This window comes from Protopterus annectens, chromosome 16.part0, assembly GCF_019279795.1.
Source record: "Protopterus annectens isolate FY-2018-M chromosome 16.part0, PAN1.0, whole genome shotgun sequence".
Taxonomy (NCBI): Eukaryota; Metazoa; Chordata; order Ceratodontiformes; family Protopteridae; genus Protopterus; species Protopterus annectens.
Genome location: NC_056750.1, coordinates 880288790 through 880304208, shown reverse-complemented (window position 1 = coordinate 880304208; position 15419 = coordinate 880288790). Strand labels below are relative to the sequence as shown.

Genomic DNA, 15419 nt, shown 5'->3' with positions numbered 1-15419 from the left:
TGGCCCAGATGACATACCAGTTGAAGCATGGAGATACTTAGGAGAAATGGCAGTGGAATTTTTAACCAGATTCTTTAATGAAATTTTGGAAAGTCAGAGGATGCCTGAGGAGTGGAGAAAAAGTGTTTTGGTACCTATCTTTAAGAATAAGGGTGACGTGCAGAGCTGCAGTAACTACAGAAGGATAAAATTGATCAGTCACAGCTTGAAGTTATGGGAAAGAGTAGTGGAAGCTAGGTTAAGAAGGGAGGTGATGATTAGTGATCAGCAGTATGGTTTCATGTTAGGAAAGAGCACTACAGATGCAATGTTTGCTCTGAGAATATTGTTGGAGAAATACAGAGAAGGTCAGAAGGAGTTGCATTGTGTCTTTGTGGACTTAGAGAAAGCATGTAACAGGGTGCCTAGAGAGGAGTTGTGGTATTGTATGAGGAAGTCGGGAGTGCAGAGAAGTATGTAAGAGTGGTACAGGATATGTATGAGGGTAGTGTGACATTGGTGAGGTCTGTGGTGGGAGTGACAGATGCATTTAAGGTGGAGGTGGGATTACATCAAGGATCAGCTCTGAGCCCTTTCTTATTTGCAGTGGTGATGGACAGGTTGAGATCAGACAGGAGTCCCGTGGACTATAATGTTTGCAGATGACATTGTGATATGAAGTGAGAGTAGGCACCAGGTTGAGGAGACCCTGGATAGGTGGAGATATGCTTTAGAGAGGAGAGGAATGAAGGTCAGCATGGCTAAAACAGAATACATGTGTGTAAATGAGAGGGAGGGTAGAGGAATGGTGAGGATGCAGGGAGTGGAGTTGGTAAAGGTGGATGAGTTTAAGTACTTGGGATCAACAGTTCAGAGTAATGGTGAGTGTGGAAGAGAGGTGAAGAAGAGAGTACAGGCAGGGTGGAATGGGTGGAGAAGAGTGTCAGGAGTGATTTGTGACAGACGGCTACCAATAAGAGTGAAAGGGAAGGTCTACAAGAAGGTAGTGAGACCAGCTATGTTATATGGGTTGGAGACGGTAGCATTGTCAAAAAGGCAGGAGTCAGAGCTGGATGTGGCAGAGTTAAAGATGTTAAGATTTGCACTGGGTGTGACTAGGATGGACAGGATTAGGAATCAGTATATTAGAGAGTCAGCTCAGGCTGGAAAGTTTGGAGACAAAGCAAGAGAGGCGAGATTGCGTTGGTTTGGACATGTGCTGAGGAGGGATGCTGGGAATATTGGGAAAAGGATGCCAAGGATGGAGCTGCCAGGTAAGAGGAAAAGAGGAAGGCCTAAGCTAAGGTTTATGATGTGGTGAGAGAGGACATGCAGGCGGTTGGTGTGAAAGAGCATGATGCAGAGGACAGGAAGAAATGGAAACAGATGATCCACTGTGGCGACCCCTAATGGGAACAGCCAAAAGAATAATTATATATATATATATATATATATATATATATATATATATATAGATATATATATATATATATATATATATATATATATATATATATATATATATATATATATATATATACATACATACATACATACACACACACACACACACACACACACATATGGATCTACTTCACATGGTCAACATTTCAGAATGTCAAAGACCATATGATCGACATTCGAAATGTCGACCATGGACTAAAAAAAAAAAAAAACACAACAAAAACTTACCTTCACGCTGCTAGCAGGGGGGCTTTGCCCCCCCACACCCCAGGGAATTTAAATAATCCAATTCCGAGATCGCACTACAGTGCAGAAGATGGAAATCTTTCCATTATGCACTGTACGAAGATGCCGGTTCCGCATGGTTTACATTTTGATTGTCGATCATATGGTCTCGGCCATACGGTCTTCGACATTCTGAAATGTCGACCATGTGAAGGGGACCTATATATATATATATATATATATATATATATATATATATTTTATATATCTATATATATATATATATATATATATATATATATATATATATATATATATATATATATATATATATATATATATAAAATAATAAAAATTAAACATTTTAAGCATTACTTTGCAAGTAGCATCCCAACAAATAATAAAGATAAGTTATATTATTTCACGTAAGTCAAAGACATGTTAAAATGTAAAAACTGGAAATAGAAGAGCAATTATAATATATGTAGTTTCAGTGTAAATATATTAACATTAGTGAAATAAGATGTCACTACAGCAGGAACAGAAAATAGAAGAAGTGGAAGGGTATAAGGAGAAATAATCAATGAAACAGAAAACGTTCTGTTAGTGGAGAGGATGTGATAGCAATAGACAGGTAAGATGATGAGGTGGGTAAGGTGAGAGTATTAGTAAGAGATGATTACAGTATATGTTAGTTGCGGGAGCAGTTCTGGGTATGAAAGAAAAAGAAACAGGGATAAGAAAGGTGAAAGAGTCAGGGTGATTGATCGATTGTCAGTGGAAGAGAGATAGAAAGAAAGGTGGAGTTAGTCAGGATGGGAGCATAAGCATAGCCATGAGGAAGTTAGGTGTTTTATATGTTGTGTTTGAAAGGTGTGGTAATGCCTTGTTTTAGGGTGGGTGGGATGGAGTTCCATTGCTGAGCAACATAGCTGACTAAAGTGAATCACCTAGACTTATTCCTGGTCAGAATATACTTGTTCTGTGAGCAGAGATTCCCAGAAGGCAAATAGTTTTTGAGGATGTTTTGTAATGATGGGCAGATGTTGGGCTTGTGCATTATTTTGTGGATACTGGGCAGCTGGGAGTAGGTTAAGGTAATTAGGTAGTTCAGGCTAGAGTAGGTGCTTCAGTGCTAGGCAGTGGTGTGAACCGTTTGGCAAGTTAGATGCAAACTATTTTATTGTAGCAAACCTCTAGTTTGTTTTTTAAGGTGGAGTGAAGGTTAGTCAGGATGGATGTTGCATAAAGAAGTGAAGGGAGAAGATGAGATGTTTCTAAAGAATTCCTAGAGCAGTTAGTGAGAAAGCTTGATGGCTTGAGTGTTGCGTTGCATTGATCATATTTTAAATTATCAACAATTAAGGCACCAAGAAGCTTTGAGTTGGAAACTGTTTCAAATGAGGTATTATTTGCTGCTGTTTCAAATGAGGTATTATTTGCTGCTGTGATGTTGAAGGATTTTATTCTGTAGATATGGGTAAAAACAGCATTAATGTCTTTTTTAGCCTTTAAAATGTGTTAGTCATCTAGTCAGGCCTCAGTTGAGGAAAAGGAGTCATGGGTCATCCTGTGAAGTAGCTGCAGACATGATTCAAAGCACAGGAGCGTGGCATCATTTTTGTATTATGGAGGCTTGTTTGGTAGCTTTGTGAAGATTATTAGTGAATATGCTAATAGTCAAGGGCCTAGGAAAGACCTCTTTGGTACACCAACAGAGATGGACAGAAAGGGAGAGAGATCTCTTTTCCATTTTACAGCCTAGAGTCTGTTGATGAAATAGCTCTGGAACCAGCTATGGGATGAACTGGAGAGTCCTAGAGAGAGTAGTTCATGGAGCAGGGCTGGTGTGCAACTGTGCCAAATGCTTCAGGTCTACGAAGAGGGAAGGTATCAGGTTACTGGTGGTTCTATTACAGTTTTGGACTTCTGTAAAACTGAATAGAGCAGTAGTGGTGCTGTGGTGAGGTGGGACAGGAGACTGTTATTGTGAGGATGACAAAAGAGTTGGGAGTGAATGCATTTTTGTAATATTTTGGAGAGTAGAGTGAACTGGAGAGGTCAGTGGATGTTCCCCCTCTATAGTCAGGGCTGTAGCTTTCTGTAATTGATTGGTTTATGAGTACAGATACTGGGTATGCTATAGCTCCTGCAGTGATTCTAAGACATTCCAATGGAAGGTTTTAAGTATCTGGCATGGAATTTTATAATATATTAGTTGAAGAGAGAAAGGATTTTGTGGTGATTAATACTGTCTGGGATAGTAAGGCTGCTGGCTGGTTTGTTGTTAAGCAGGAGAGGACAGAGTGAATGCAATGTGTACTGAATTGAGTAGCCATAGGCACTGAACTGTTGCTGGTAGTTGGTAAAGGAGTCGTATTTTGGCCTGGGTGTAATGGTTCTTTTGACTGCATTCTAAAAAAGCTTAGGGTTCTTTGGTCGTTGTCTTGGAGTTTAGAATAGTGTTTAGTTTTGTCTGATCTGATTTTTTTTTTTATTTAAAAAGGTTCCCAAGCTGTCTACAATTTCTCATTTTTGTGGTGTTTTCTCAGTAGACCATACTTTCCAAGCTTTTTGTCTGTTTAGCACAAGTTGCCTGGTTTCTCTTGTGAGCCACCAGTTGGGATGAGTTTAATTCAGTTTAATCTGATGGAAGCTACTTCATTTAGTATTTTAAGGAATGTGTGTAATGTGACTTTGTCATCTAGGGGTAAGTATTTCAGAATATCCCAGTTATATTTGTTGAGGCAGTCAATGAAGGTATCATTATTAAAGGAGGAAAACGTACGTGCATTATAATAGATTATGTGTTAATGTGCATGAACAGATTTGTCCCAAAACAAAGGTCCACTGATGGTCACTGATGGTGTTTGGTAGGCAGCCAGCAGTGTTAATTTTGTTGGGGGTGGTGGTCAGGATCCAGTCTAATGTAGACTCTCTATTACTGCATTTGTCTACTCAGGTAGCAGTAGTCAAATAAATCCCTAGCACAGAGTAGTTCGATTAAAGTCTTTATTTTACTATGTCATGCACAGTCCAAATTTTGCAGTTTTACATACGCACACACACGCATAATTCTACCGAGATTATAGTTACTATATCATAATGTCTTACCTTTAGCCTTTTACTTTGTATATTTTCTCCAATTTTTCTAAAAATATATCAATGTCAATAAAAACAACTTCATAAAAATTAATTATTAGCGAGACTTACTGTTGAACTTATTGCCAATATTATCCTTCCGGTCTGTAGGATTTTCCCCCTCCACATCATCTTTTGAGAATTCTTCATAATCTGCTTTAAGTAGCAACAATAATTCCTCTAAGGGGATTTTGTATCCTGTAGATAAAAAAAAAAGGCCACATTAAATGTTACTCACCAACATGCTAGAAAAACTAATCTACAACTAAATTCTTATAAACATCCAATTTAACAGAATTTCAGCACATGCCAAATTTCATTTCGGTCAAAAAATTATAGCAATTACTTTATACAGCTACAGACCTTTTCAATAGCAACTTTGAGTAAAATGTGATTTGATGAGTTTAGCCTCTGGCATAGAGGCTCATGACATACTGTTATCCAAGTCTGAATCTACAAATTTGAAAGTGTAGCCATAGCATGCTTCAGAGGCGACTAACACTCTAATAAAAATACATTTTAAACAACACATATTCCAAAGCCACTGACCTTCTATTAGGAATCCTACAGGGTCGTTCTGTGCACCCCATCCTGATCTATTTCTTCATAAACAGCCTTCTGTCTGGTCTCATATAGCTTAAGATGAATGCCTATACAGATGTCTTTCTTTTACTCAGTGGAAAAAAGAATAGTAAAGACCTCTGAAAGCCTCTACAAATCCACGCAATTCAGCTCTGATACCAGTTTCATGTACAGAGACTTTCAGGTAGTTCTGGAAAGACACAGTATAATATAATGCAACGTATTGCACACAGCGTTCTTAAACCCAACACTGACATACCGATTTCGCTACCCACTGTACGTACAAAGGACAAAAAGTCCATAATAAAACCAAAACTAGATTGTACATTACTGCTAATCATATTTAGAAATAGTTTCATCACCAAATTAGACTAACAAACCCCAGTCCAGACTATGTAATTTAATAAACCAGTTCCAGCCAGTTCCCAACAAGTTCCAAGCAGATCCCACAGATATGATAAAAAATACATCAAAAATCTTAAGCCTGCTAGAAATGTCCTGGACAATCCATCTGGCAAACATCTTATAATAACAGCCGAGGCTACTGCATGTATAAATTTATTAGAAGTGAGAATAGATATGTCTGAAAATAAAGACTTCTCAAAATGGAAAAAAAGATTATATTAGAAAAATATATTTATATGCAACTTCTCAACTATCTAATAGCTAAACCGTTTCTATACAGAAGCCATCGTGGCTTCTATCCTCATCACAGCACAGCTCCTGCTTTAATGCATTTTGCTATTACTGTCAATACCCATAGGAATGCGGGAATCCTAGTCTCCACCATTTTCTTAGTAGTATGTCTCCCACCAGAAACTCTTATATAAATTGTCATCCTCAGAACTAATCAAATCTTCACTACAGTGATTGCACAGATACCGGTCAAACACAGCACAAGCATTAAAATGGAAAAGTGATTTCTCCACCTTCTTGCGAATTACTGTTGGTGTTTGACAAGGATCTATACTAGGCCCTGTACTTTGCAATGTATTCATCACTGACCATTACACTGCTACAAAAACTACACCCCAGTTCAACATGCTGAGAACTCAACCATAATCCTCTGTCAAACCTTTCGACTTCAACTCCAAGAACTTGTACAACAATCCTTCTCATCAACTAAAACATGTTTCTTTATCCCAAAATGCACCGCTAACAAAAAAAATCACTATTCACTATCATTTCTGTCAACAACACCATGATCAGATAAATAAACCATATAGAATTATTGGATGTTATCGTAGATGACAACATGAAATTCAACCATAACACATCACATATGGTTAGAAAAACTTACCAAAATATACGAGCGTTATATGCGGTGAAAACCTACCTCACTGACATGGCCAAAACATGTCGAGCCTCTGCTTTCTAACCGCCATCATCCTCCTATACTGCTCCAATCTTCAGTAAGCTTCAGAAATTACAACTGTCTAATCTTGAGGAATGTTATAATAAAATATATATAACACCACTTCCTATCACTCAGCATATCGTTAGCAACCTAAAGGCTTTGGTATACTGGCCGGATGTCAGACCGCCCTTGGCAGGGGATCCCTCATGTTATGAATACTGAAACAGTGAAATGGAAGGACATCTGCTACATTACCTAGTGCTTTCTCGGCCAACTACAATTCACAGACTTCTCTGTAAGCCACAAAACTGCCAAGCCTTAATTTAATAGAACACTACTCTCCTAAAAGAATTTTATGCTGTAGAGAAAAGTGCTAATCACAATAACCAAATCATTTAATACTGCATGTAACATATTCACGTAATCAAGATAAAATATGGAACCACATTCCATTACTAGTGAAATTCATTCAGAGTGTAAATTTATTTAAAACACAACTAACTTCACCTATCAGATCACTGGATCTGCTCCTGTATATCCTCAGTATAAATACCACCGTAATTTCTTGCTTACTATATCATCAAATCGTTTCTCTTCATTCAGAATCCTATACCCCACAACCTGTCTTCACCACTATAAGAATACTTTTACTAGCATCTCTGAGCCATATACATAGTTTTGTGCACTGCTCACCACCCCCGTATACATGTCCAATATAAACCTTATTATAACCATATATAATTGCCTCTGAACCTGCTTACTTCATTAATAACCATGCGGTGTGGAATGTCACACCTATAGCAGTCCATAGATATCCTTGCATACCAAAGCAGTTTCTGAAAATCAACTTAAAAAGCATAATATAAACAAATGTAAATATTTTGTGAACAATAAAAGCTATTAAAGTTGCACAAATAACAATGTTATCAGTAAGAAGTGTTCTTTACAGAGATTACAGTCACTGCAATCATAGTCCGGCAATAAATCAATAAACACTATACTATTCAAACAAACCTATATATATATATATATATATATATATATATATATATATATATATATATATATATATATATATATGTATATAATTTTTTTTTTGATAAATGTTTACAAACTGTCATATCTCAGAATCTGTTCAACCCTGACATATACAGTTAGAAAACATTTGTTAACCAAACATATAAGCTTTTACATGACAGCAAGAAATTCCACTCTGAGTGCAAGTTTACCAAGATATTTACAGAAATATGAAAACATATGCTTAACTGTACAATTAACACAGTAAGTAATGCTAAACATTTATCAAGGTATACAACTTACACTGCAAAAATCAACTGTAGTTTTTTTAAACAATATCTAGGGTTTCATCTAATGCCCCGCATGCAACAGTTTAAGTACACATGGGAATACTGAAACAAACTAGGAATATGTAGAGTATAGTGATATAACTAATACGTACACAGTACAGTGTGATATAACTAATATGTACATAGTATAGTGTGATATAACTGGACATTGACAATGAATTTTCTTGGTCTCCCAACTTGGCATTTCACACCATACCCCTCAAGACATGTATGTCTCTGAGTTACGAGACTAAAAACATAAGTGGCAAACAGTTATGAATTTCACTAATGCAAGATATCCTAAAATAATAATCTCAGTGTCATTTTGTTAATAGCTCCTTGCCTTTTCTAATACCGCATATTATTAGCTGGTAATTCACTTATTTAAAGAAGCCAGACCCAAAAAAACGTATGGACACTTTAAGGAGTTATGGGTGGGACCTGGAAGTACGCAAGACAGGTGTTTTAGGCTTGAACGAGTTAACACCACAGCTCGTAACTACGATATTAACATTTTTTTCATCATAGGTTCATAGGTTCATTTGTGGCTATCTTAGCTTAAAGGCCTAAAAAAGCCCCTAAATTTATTATACTAACTATTACTAAAAAAAAAAATATTGTGCCCATTAGTTTGTTGTGCTTTGTGTGCCCAGTGTCCCAGAGTGATTCCCCGATAAACTCTCGATCTCCCATCCATCCACAGGTCTGAATTTCTGAACAACAGAGTCAGCTGCCTCACATGGACCGGGATTTTATTCCACAGCATAGGGAGTCTCTGAGTGATAATCTTGATCCCTCCTATCCGTCTATTTATATCCGTGCTATAAGGTTTAAGGGCTTGCTCTAGTGGTTTTGGTGGTTTTGATTTTCTTCCACTTCTTTGAATTTCTGATCATAAGATCCAGTATCTGTTTTACAAACCCACTGATGTGATGCTTCGAATGCCCAGTGTTTAACATCCACTAAACGCACAAGTATCTTTTGCACTGTAATACTTGCCTTTATTTCATATGAATGCAATCTAATTAAGAAATGTATATGAAATTGTTAATTTATATCACTCAATGTCTGGTTGTGTATATTACTGAATGACTGTTTTAAAATACATATAATATTTTGGAACTTTATAACCTGGACTTCTGCTGAAAGGCTTTAACTAAACCCAGTTGGATAAATCTGGTAAACAAAAGCAAAATAAAATAAAAATAAAATAAATCTCTCTCGGACCACCACAACCACAACTGCCACCTACTGACCAATACAAATAGATTACCCATTACAAAAATGCCATGTACTTTTTTTTTTTTTTGCAATCATGCTTTATAATACCACTGGCAAATAGTTTTGTCTGCTATTTTCGAGGAAAAAATTCCCTACTCATTATGTATTCACAGTCCAGGCACATTAAATCTGACCAGTCCAGATTTCCATGAATATGTCCAAATTATTATTATTTTTTTTAATGGGACGTGCAGAGTAGAATTCCATCCCTCACAAACATAAGCACCCAACTACTTCTAGTCACACTAAAAGGCTCATTAATTAAACATATATAATCCTTCACTAAACAGACCTTCTTCCATAATCTTATAAAATGGCTCTTACTACCTCTTTACTCTCTCAAACAACAAATTTAGATCTTTCTAATACTAATTGCCCAGCACTAAGGACCTATTCTGACCTCCCAGACCACTGTCCGAGTTTCCTCTCTTCTCATTCCTTCTGCTCTTGTCCACTTTGTCTCAGCACTACATCTCTCATGCCGTCTTCCCATAACCTCAAAACTTTACTACACTATTAACAGCTGTAAACTAGAAAATATACAATGCTCCTCCAAGTGTCAAAATTTTATTCAATAAATATAAATAAATCCGTTTATACTTTTTTTGTACACTATCCATTTTAAAATATTTTTGAATTCTTCTTGTCATTTGTATACCAGCCATATTTATTTCATCCATTGCTGACCTTTTTAGACCCACTAGGTTAGTGGTTCTTTTTCAGTGGAAACCCAAGGTGGTATTTATACTACTAGGGGAAAATTGGTCAGGGAACTTATGCTGCTCTTTTTGGTAGGTACTGTAGGATCTTTTACATCCACCGGAGCTTCCATCAACTCAAGCAGGAGCTTCCATCAACTCAAGCAGGTAGGACCTGTGTTTAGCATCTCACAGAAGGATGGCACACACAGGAATGCAGCACCCCTAATGCTACACTACAGTGTCAAAAATTCAGTTTCCTGGACTAGCAATAGCACCCACAGACTTCTGGTTTTCCAGCACCAAAGGTGTGAATTGCAATACTTCTTATTTTCACATATCTGCCGTACACACCTATTCATTGTCACTTTATAATCCAAATAATGTTACACATTGAAAAGGATTTAATAGTTTTATCCATTGATAAAATGGTGAGAATCATGAAATCTGGTAAAGGAGGCGGCACTGTTATATTTGGCACTACAGATTACATTTCTAGTATGGTTTGAAATACTACAGAATACCAAGAAATATATGAATGATTCTATTAATGATATCAATAACTCTTAAAGAAAAATCAACTTTGTTTTAGAAGATTGGCTTTTGAAGGGTTTTATTACTACCAATATATATAGGTTCCTTTTTAATGTCTCTCCTTGAGTGCTGAGCATTTTTGGGATACTAAGAGTACGTAAAAGTGTTTTAAAGCATTCGTTTAGACCAGTTGTCATTGTGGCTAGTGGTTCTAAAACATACCCTTTGGGATAATTTGTAGATAGGACATTGAAACCTTTTTGTAATATGAACTCTCATCTTTTGAAAGATTCTTGGGACATCCTTGAGAGAATTCATGAAGGATTATATCATGAACATATTTTGGGCTGAGTTTAATGATACCCTGATAGATTGCAATATTTTGCCAACTGACAAAATTACTGCGTTAATGACTGTGATGCAATTTATGTTGAAGAACAACTTTTTATATTTTGAAGGGGAATTTAAAAATCGGGTTAGAGGAGTAGTGATAGGTGCAGTTTATGACCCTATTTGTCCCAATATGGTTTTTGTGGAGCTAGGAAAATATGGTTTGCAACTCTAAATTTGGAAAGAGTTGGGAGTATTTACCTGAGGTGTTTGGATGACATCCTTATTATTTGGAGAGATGCATCTTGTCTAATAGCTGAATTTGTGGAATTTTTAAATAGTTCCCCTGTTTCTACTTTACTTATGCCCATCATGTGTAGACATTAATTATTTTGACATTACTACTAAGAAGTAAAATGGGTATTTTACATCTAACATATTTAGAAAGCCAACCTCTTCTAGTTGCCCATTTCCTTGCAAATGGAATTTAGTAAAGGGACAATTTATTAGGTTGGCAAAAATGATTTCTAGGAAGGATATTTTATGGAAGGAAAAAGGAAATTGGAGAACATGTTTTCTGATCACAGATATCTCTATGCTTTTGTTACCAATATTAGTTCACAAGTTGCTGTGATTATGGAAGAAATATCAAACCCTGCTTGAATTGGAACAAGGGAAGATTCAAACACCATTAACATTGGGCAAGTTGCTAACATTCATACTGATGTAAAGGGGGAAATTACTGACACACCCAGAGCAGTTTTTGAGAGAGCTTTGGTTATTTAACATAGTACTGATACTGCACAGATTAATGATATTCTTAATCTGTGCACTAACTGGAATATACTTAAGGTGGATGATCAAACACTGTCCTGTTGGGTATAAAAAACTAAATTTTGTTTATGAAATGGTATAAATCTTAAATCTTATTTTAAGAAACAGGGTTTGGAGGGACCATGTAGTGAGATTGGTGGAAAGATAGATATTGACACAACTAAATGGGGACATTGTAATCAATGTTCATATATATTCTGAGTGAAGGGCCTCTGACCTTGGTCAATACTCAAAAGTCAGTTTTGATCCCATTTAGAGGGAACTGCAGAACTAGAAGTGTGGTATATTTGGCAATCTGTTCAGGATGCAAGGCATTTTATATGAGGAAAACAGAAAGACCCCTTTATAAGAGAACATGCAAGCATTATTAGGATATAAAAAAGGGAAAACACTTCTTTGTACAAACACACAATACTCTGGTAAAAATACAGATCCCAGGGGTGGACAATGGGAACCCCTTTTGGAATAGAGGAAATTATTGTGGCAATTTAAAGTGGACGCCACCAATTCTGTAGGTTTACATTACATCTCAGTATACTGCCAGTATTAAAATGTGGCCAGCAAAATTATGAGGAATTTTTCATTTAAAATTTGTATATCAATTTCGCACATCCTGTGTGTGTGTTTCTTGTAAGTTGATAACAAAAAGTATACATTCAGAATTTATATGGAGGATATTTAATACTTTAACACGCTATACCTCTATGTTTAGGGTCATGTGGCCATTTAATAGATATTTTAAGATACCAAATGAGCACTTGGTTTTATTCTGAAAAAGTCTTGTACTGCAGTGTGGAAAAAACATTGCTATAAGTATTTATTGTTAAAGCTTTAGCAGTAGATTATTATTTACTGCTATGTTTTTTGAAAGTGCCATACAACACTGGTGTTTTTCTTGGTTTACCAGTGCTACCACTACAATTTCTCTTGGTTTACCAGTGCGTTGTACCAGTAGTGGATGCATTTTGGGTTTTATTACATGCTCAGTTCTCCCTGGTATCTGGTATTCCTCTGAACCCAAGAGCTGTTAAAGCATGATGTTCAAGTATTATCACCGGTGTCTAGTGTTCCCCCTCTCCATCATCTTTACTTATTTTTCCAAAGTGCCTTTAAGACATTACATATTGAGTCTTTTCTGGTATTTGATGTTTCCTTGATCCTTAGTACCATTAAGTTACGCAGTTTTCCCTGTTATTTCCCCACCCCAGTGTTGTAGGATTTGCTCATTCATCTAGAGGAGTAGGGAAGTGAGACAGCCTCTAAACCGCAAACATACACAGTCATGTATACATACACGCTCGGTCCCTCAGATGATCACAGTCTGATTCACCCATTCTCCCATAAACACACAAACAAACCTACACTATTCCCCAACTAACCTCCTAGGCAGACACACACACACACACACACACACACACACACACACACACACACACACACACACACACACACACACACACACACACACACACACACACACACACATGATATTACCTGCCTGCTAAACTCCCCAGTATTTACTTCTACCTTGATAGCTGAATATGAGCTTTTAGCTATACTCATTAACATGAATCACTCAGAGCATCTGTCTTACTTAATACAGCTGAGCAATTCACTGAATCACTTGGCTGAGTAAATGGCTCTCCACTCCCTTGAGGAGTGCACATAACTAATTAGCATATGACTCTCCCTGGAATGCCTCATTAGGAGATGGCCCACCATGATGCTGCATGTTTCATGCTAAATACCCATGGTAGGGCTGCTTCTGAAAAACAGAATTCTTACCACAAGGTGTGCACATCATGTGCACCTTCTGGTAACCTTTGTGAATTCCACCTAAAACTTATACTCTTACAAGAGTGGAAGCAGAATATGTCTGTATAAATTCAAAAATTCACCAATACTAAAAATACAGAAAATGAAATAAAGTATTAAGAAAGAACATTGTAATTATGAGCAGAAAATTGCTTTACATACAACAAACAAACAAAAAGGAATATTACAAAAATACCAATGTTACCAAGATTCATTACTACAAAAATACCAATGTCACCAAGATTCATTACTACAAAAATACCAATGTCACCAAGATTCATTACTACAAAAATACCAATGTCACCAAGATTCATTACTACAAAAATACCAATGTCACCAAGATTCATTATCAGGTTATATTATTAATAATTAATCTGATAATCACTGATTCAGAATCCAGTGTTGAGGATTTTAATACATACTTTGCAAAAACTGGAGTTACTGGAAACCAAGAGACCATATTACCATACTATTATGCTATTTCTGCATGTGAAAGGTGTCAAAAAGACAGAGAGACTAAAAAAGTACAGTTGTGTACACTTACCATAAATGTAGATGTTCGAGTGTATTCACTGTTGCAGTCATTACATTTGGGTTATCTGCTTGCAGTAGCCCTCAGCCGGCAAGTCTTGGGTCTTGCGTCAGTTGCTGTCCCTTCTTCCATGATGTCAGGTCATCAGGGGTATAAAACATGCAGCCAACGCCATTACATCAGTTTTTCTTGCCCCAGATGTCAAGTGCCCCCCTAATGGGAAGCAATTAAATCTATAATACAAGGATATACCTCCAACAAAAAAGCAAATACACCAAAAAGCTTTTTGAGCACAGTAAGTGAGAGTAGAGGTATAGCCAAAAAAAGAAAGGGGGCTGGAGGGAGGGTAACCAGGACTGCAACAGTGAATACACTTGGAACATCTACATTTATGGTAAGTGTATATAACTGTACTACGTACTTCGTGTTTCACTGTTGCAGTCATTACATTTGGGTAGATTCCCAAAGCTAAGGTTGGGAGGAGGAATTTAAATAGAATTAGGACCAGCTATAAGGCCCTGCAAGACTGCAGTGGCAAAACCAGCTCTGGATTTAGAGAAAAGTGGCAAATGATAATGCTTGGTGAAAGTATGTACAGAACTCCAGGTAGCAGCTTCTAGGATGTCTCTTGTAGGGACACCCCTGAGAAAGGCTGTAGAGGTACCCTGGTTGAATGGGGTCTGATGCAATGTGGGATAGGTTTTCCATGGTGCTTATAGCAATAAATGCACTGGCCTATCCATTTTGAAATGGTTTGCTTTGAAATAGCTTTCCCCTCTGTCCCTGCAGCAAATGCCACCAGCAGTTGTTCAGATTTCCTTTGAAGTTTAGTCCTGTCCAAGTAGGATCCAAGTTGTCTGTGCACATCTAAGGAGTGCAGCATCCGTTCCCCTTTGTTCTGTGGATTAGGAAAGAAGGTAGGCAAATGAATGGACTGATTAAGAGCCACACTGGATACTACCTTGGGCATGAAGGAGGGGTCAGTTCTGAGGGACACCCTGTCCGCATGAAAGATGATGAAAGGCTCCACTGCCATAAGGGCCTGTAACTCAGATACCCTTCTTGCAGAAGTGATTGCTAAAAGGAAGGCTGTTTTCCAGGAAAGGAATTTTAAATCTGCAGTAGCAGCTGGCTCTTAAGGAGGAAGTGTGAGTTTCTCCAAGACAATGTTAAGGCTCCAGGCTGGAGTTGGAGCTCTCCTCAGTGGCCTTATACTTTTGGCCCCTCTGAGGAACTGCTTGAGCAGTGGGTGAGAGAAGAGGGGAGGCTCTGTGCTATAATGAGCTGAAATCGCTGAGGCA

At 37.2% G+C, this 15419-nt stretch overlaps 1 protein-coding gene across 1 annotated transcript in view; it reads right to left on the bottom strand.

The window, feature by feature from the left end:
- The window catches only part of LOC122790679, an 800254-nt gene that overhangs the window by 698829 nt on the left and 86006 nt on the right, over window positions 1-15419 (bottom strand). Inside the window, exon 4 of the mRNA XM_044058202.1 lies at window positions 4882-5007. Within this exon, the coding sequence (XP_043914137.1) occupies window positions 4882-5007 (126 nt within the window). The remainder of the gene's footprint in view (window positions 1-4881; window positions 5008-15419) is intronic.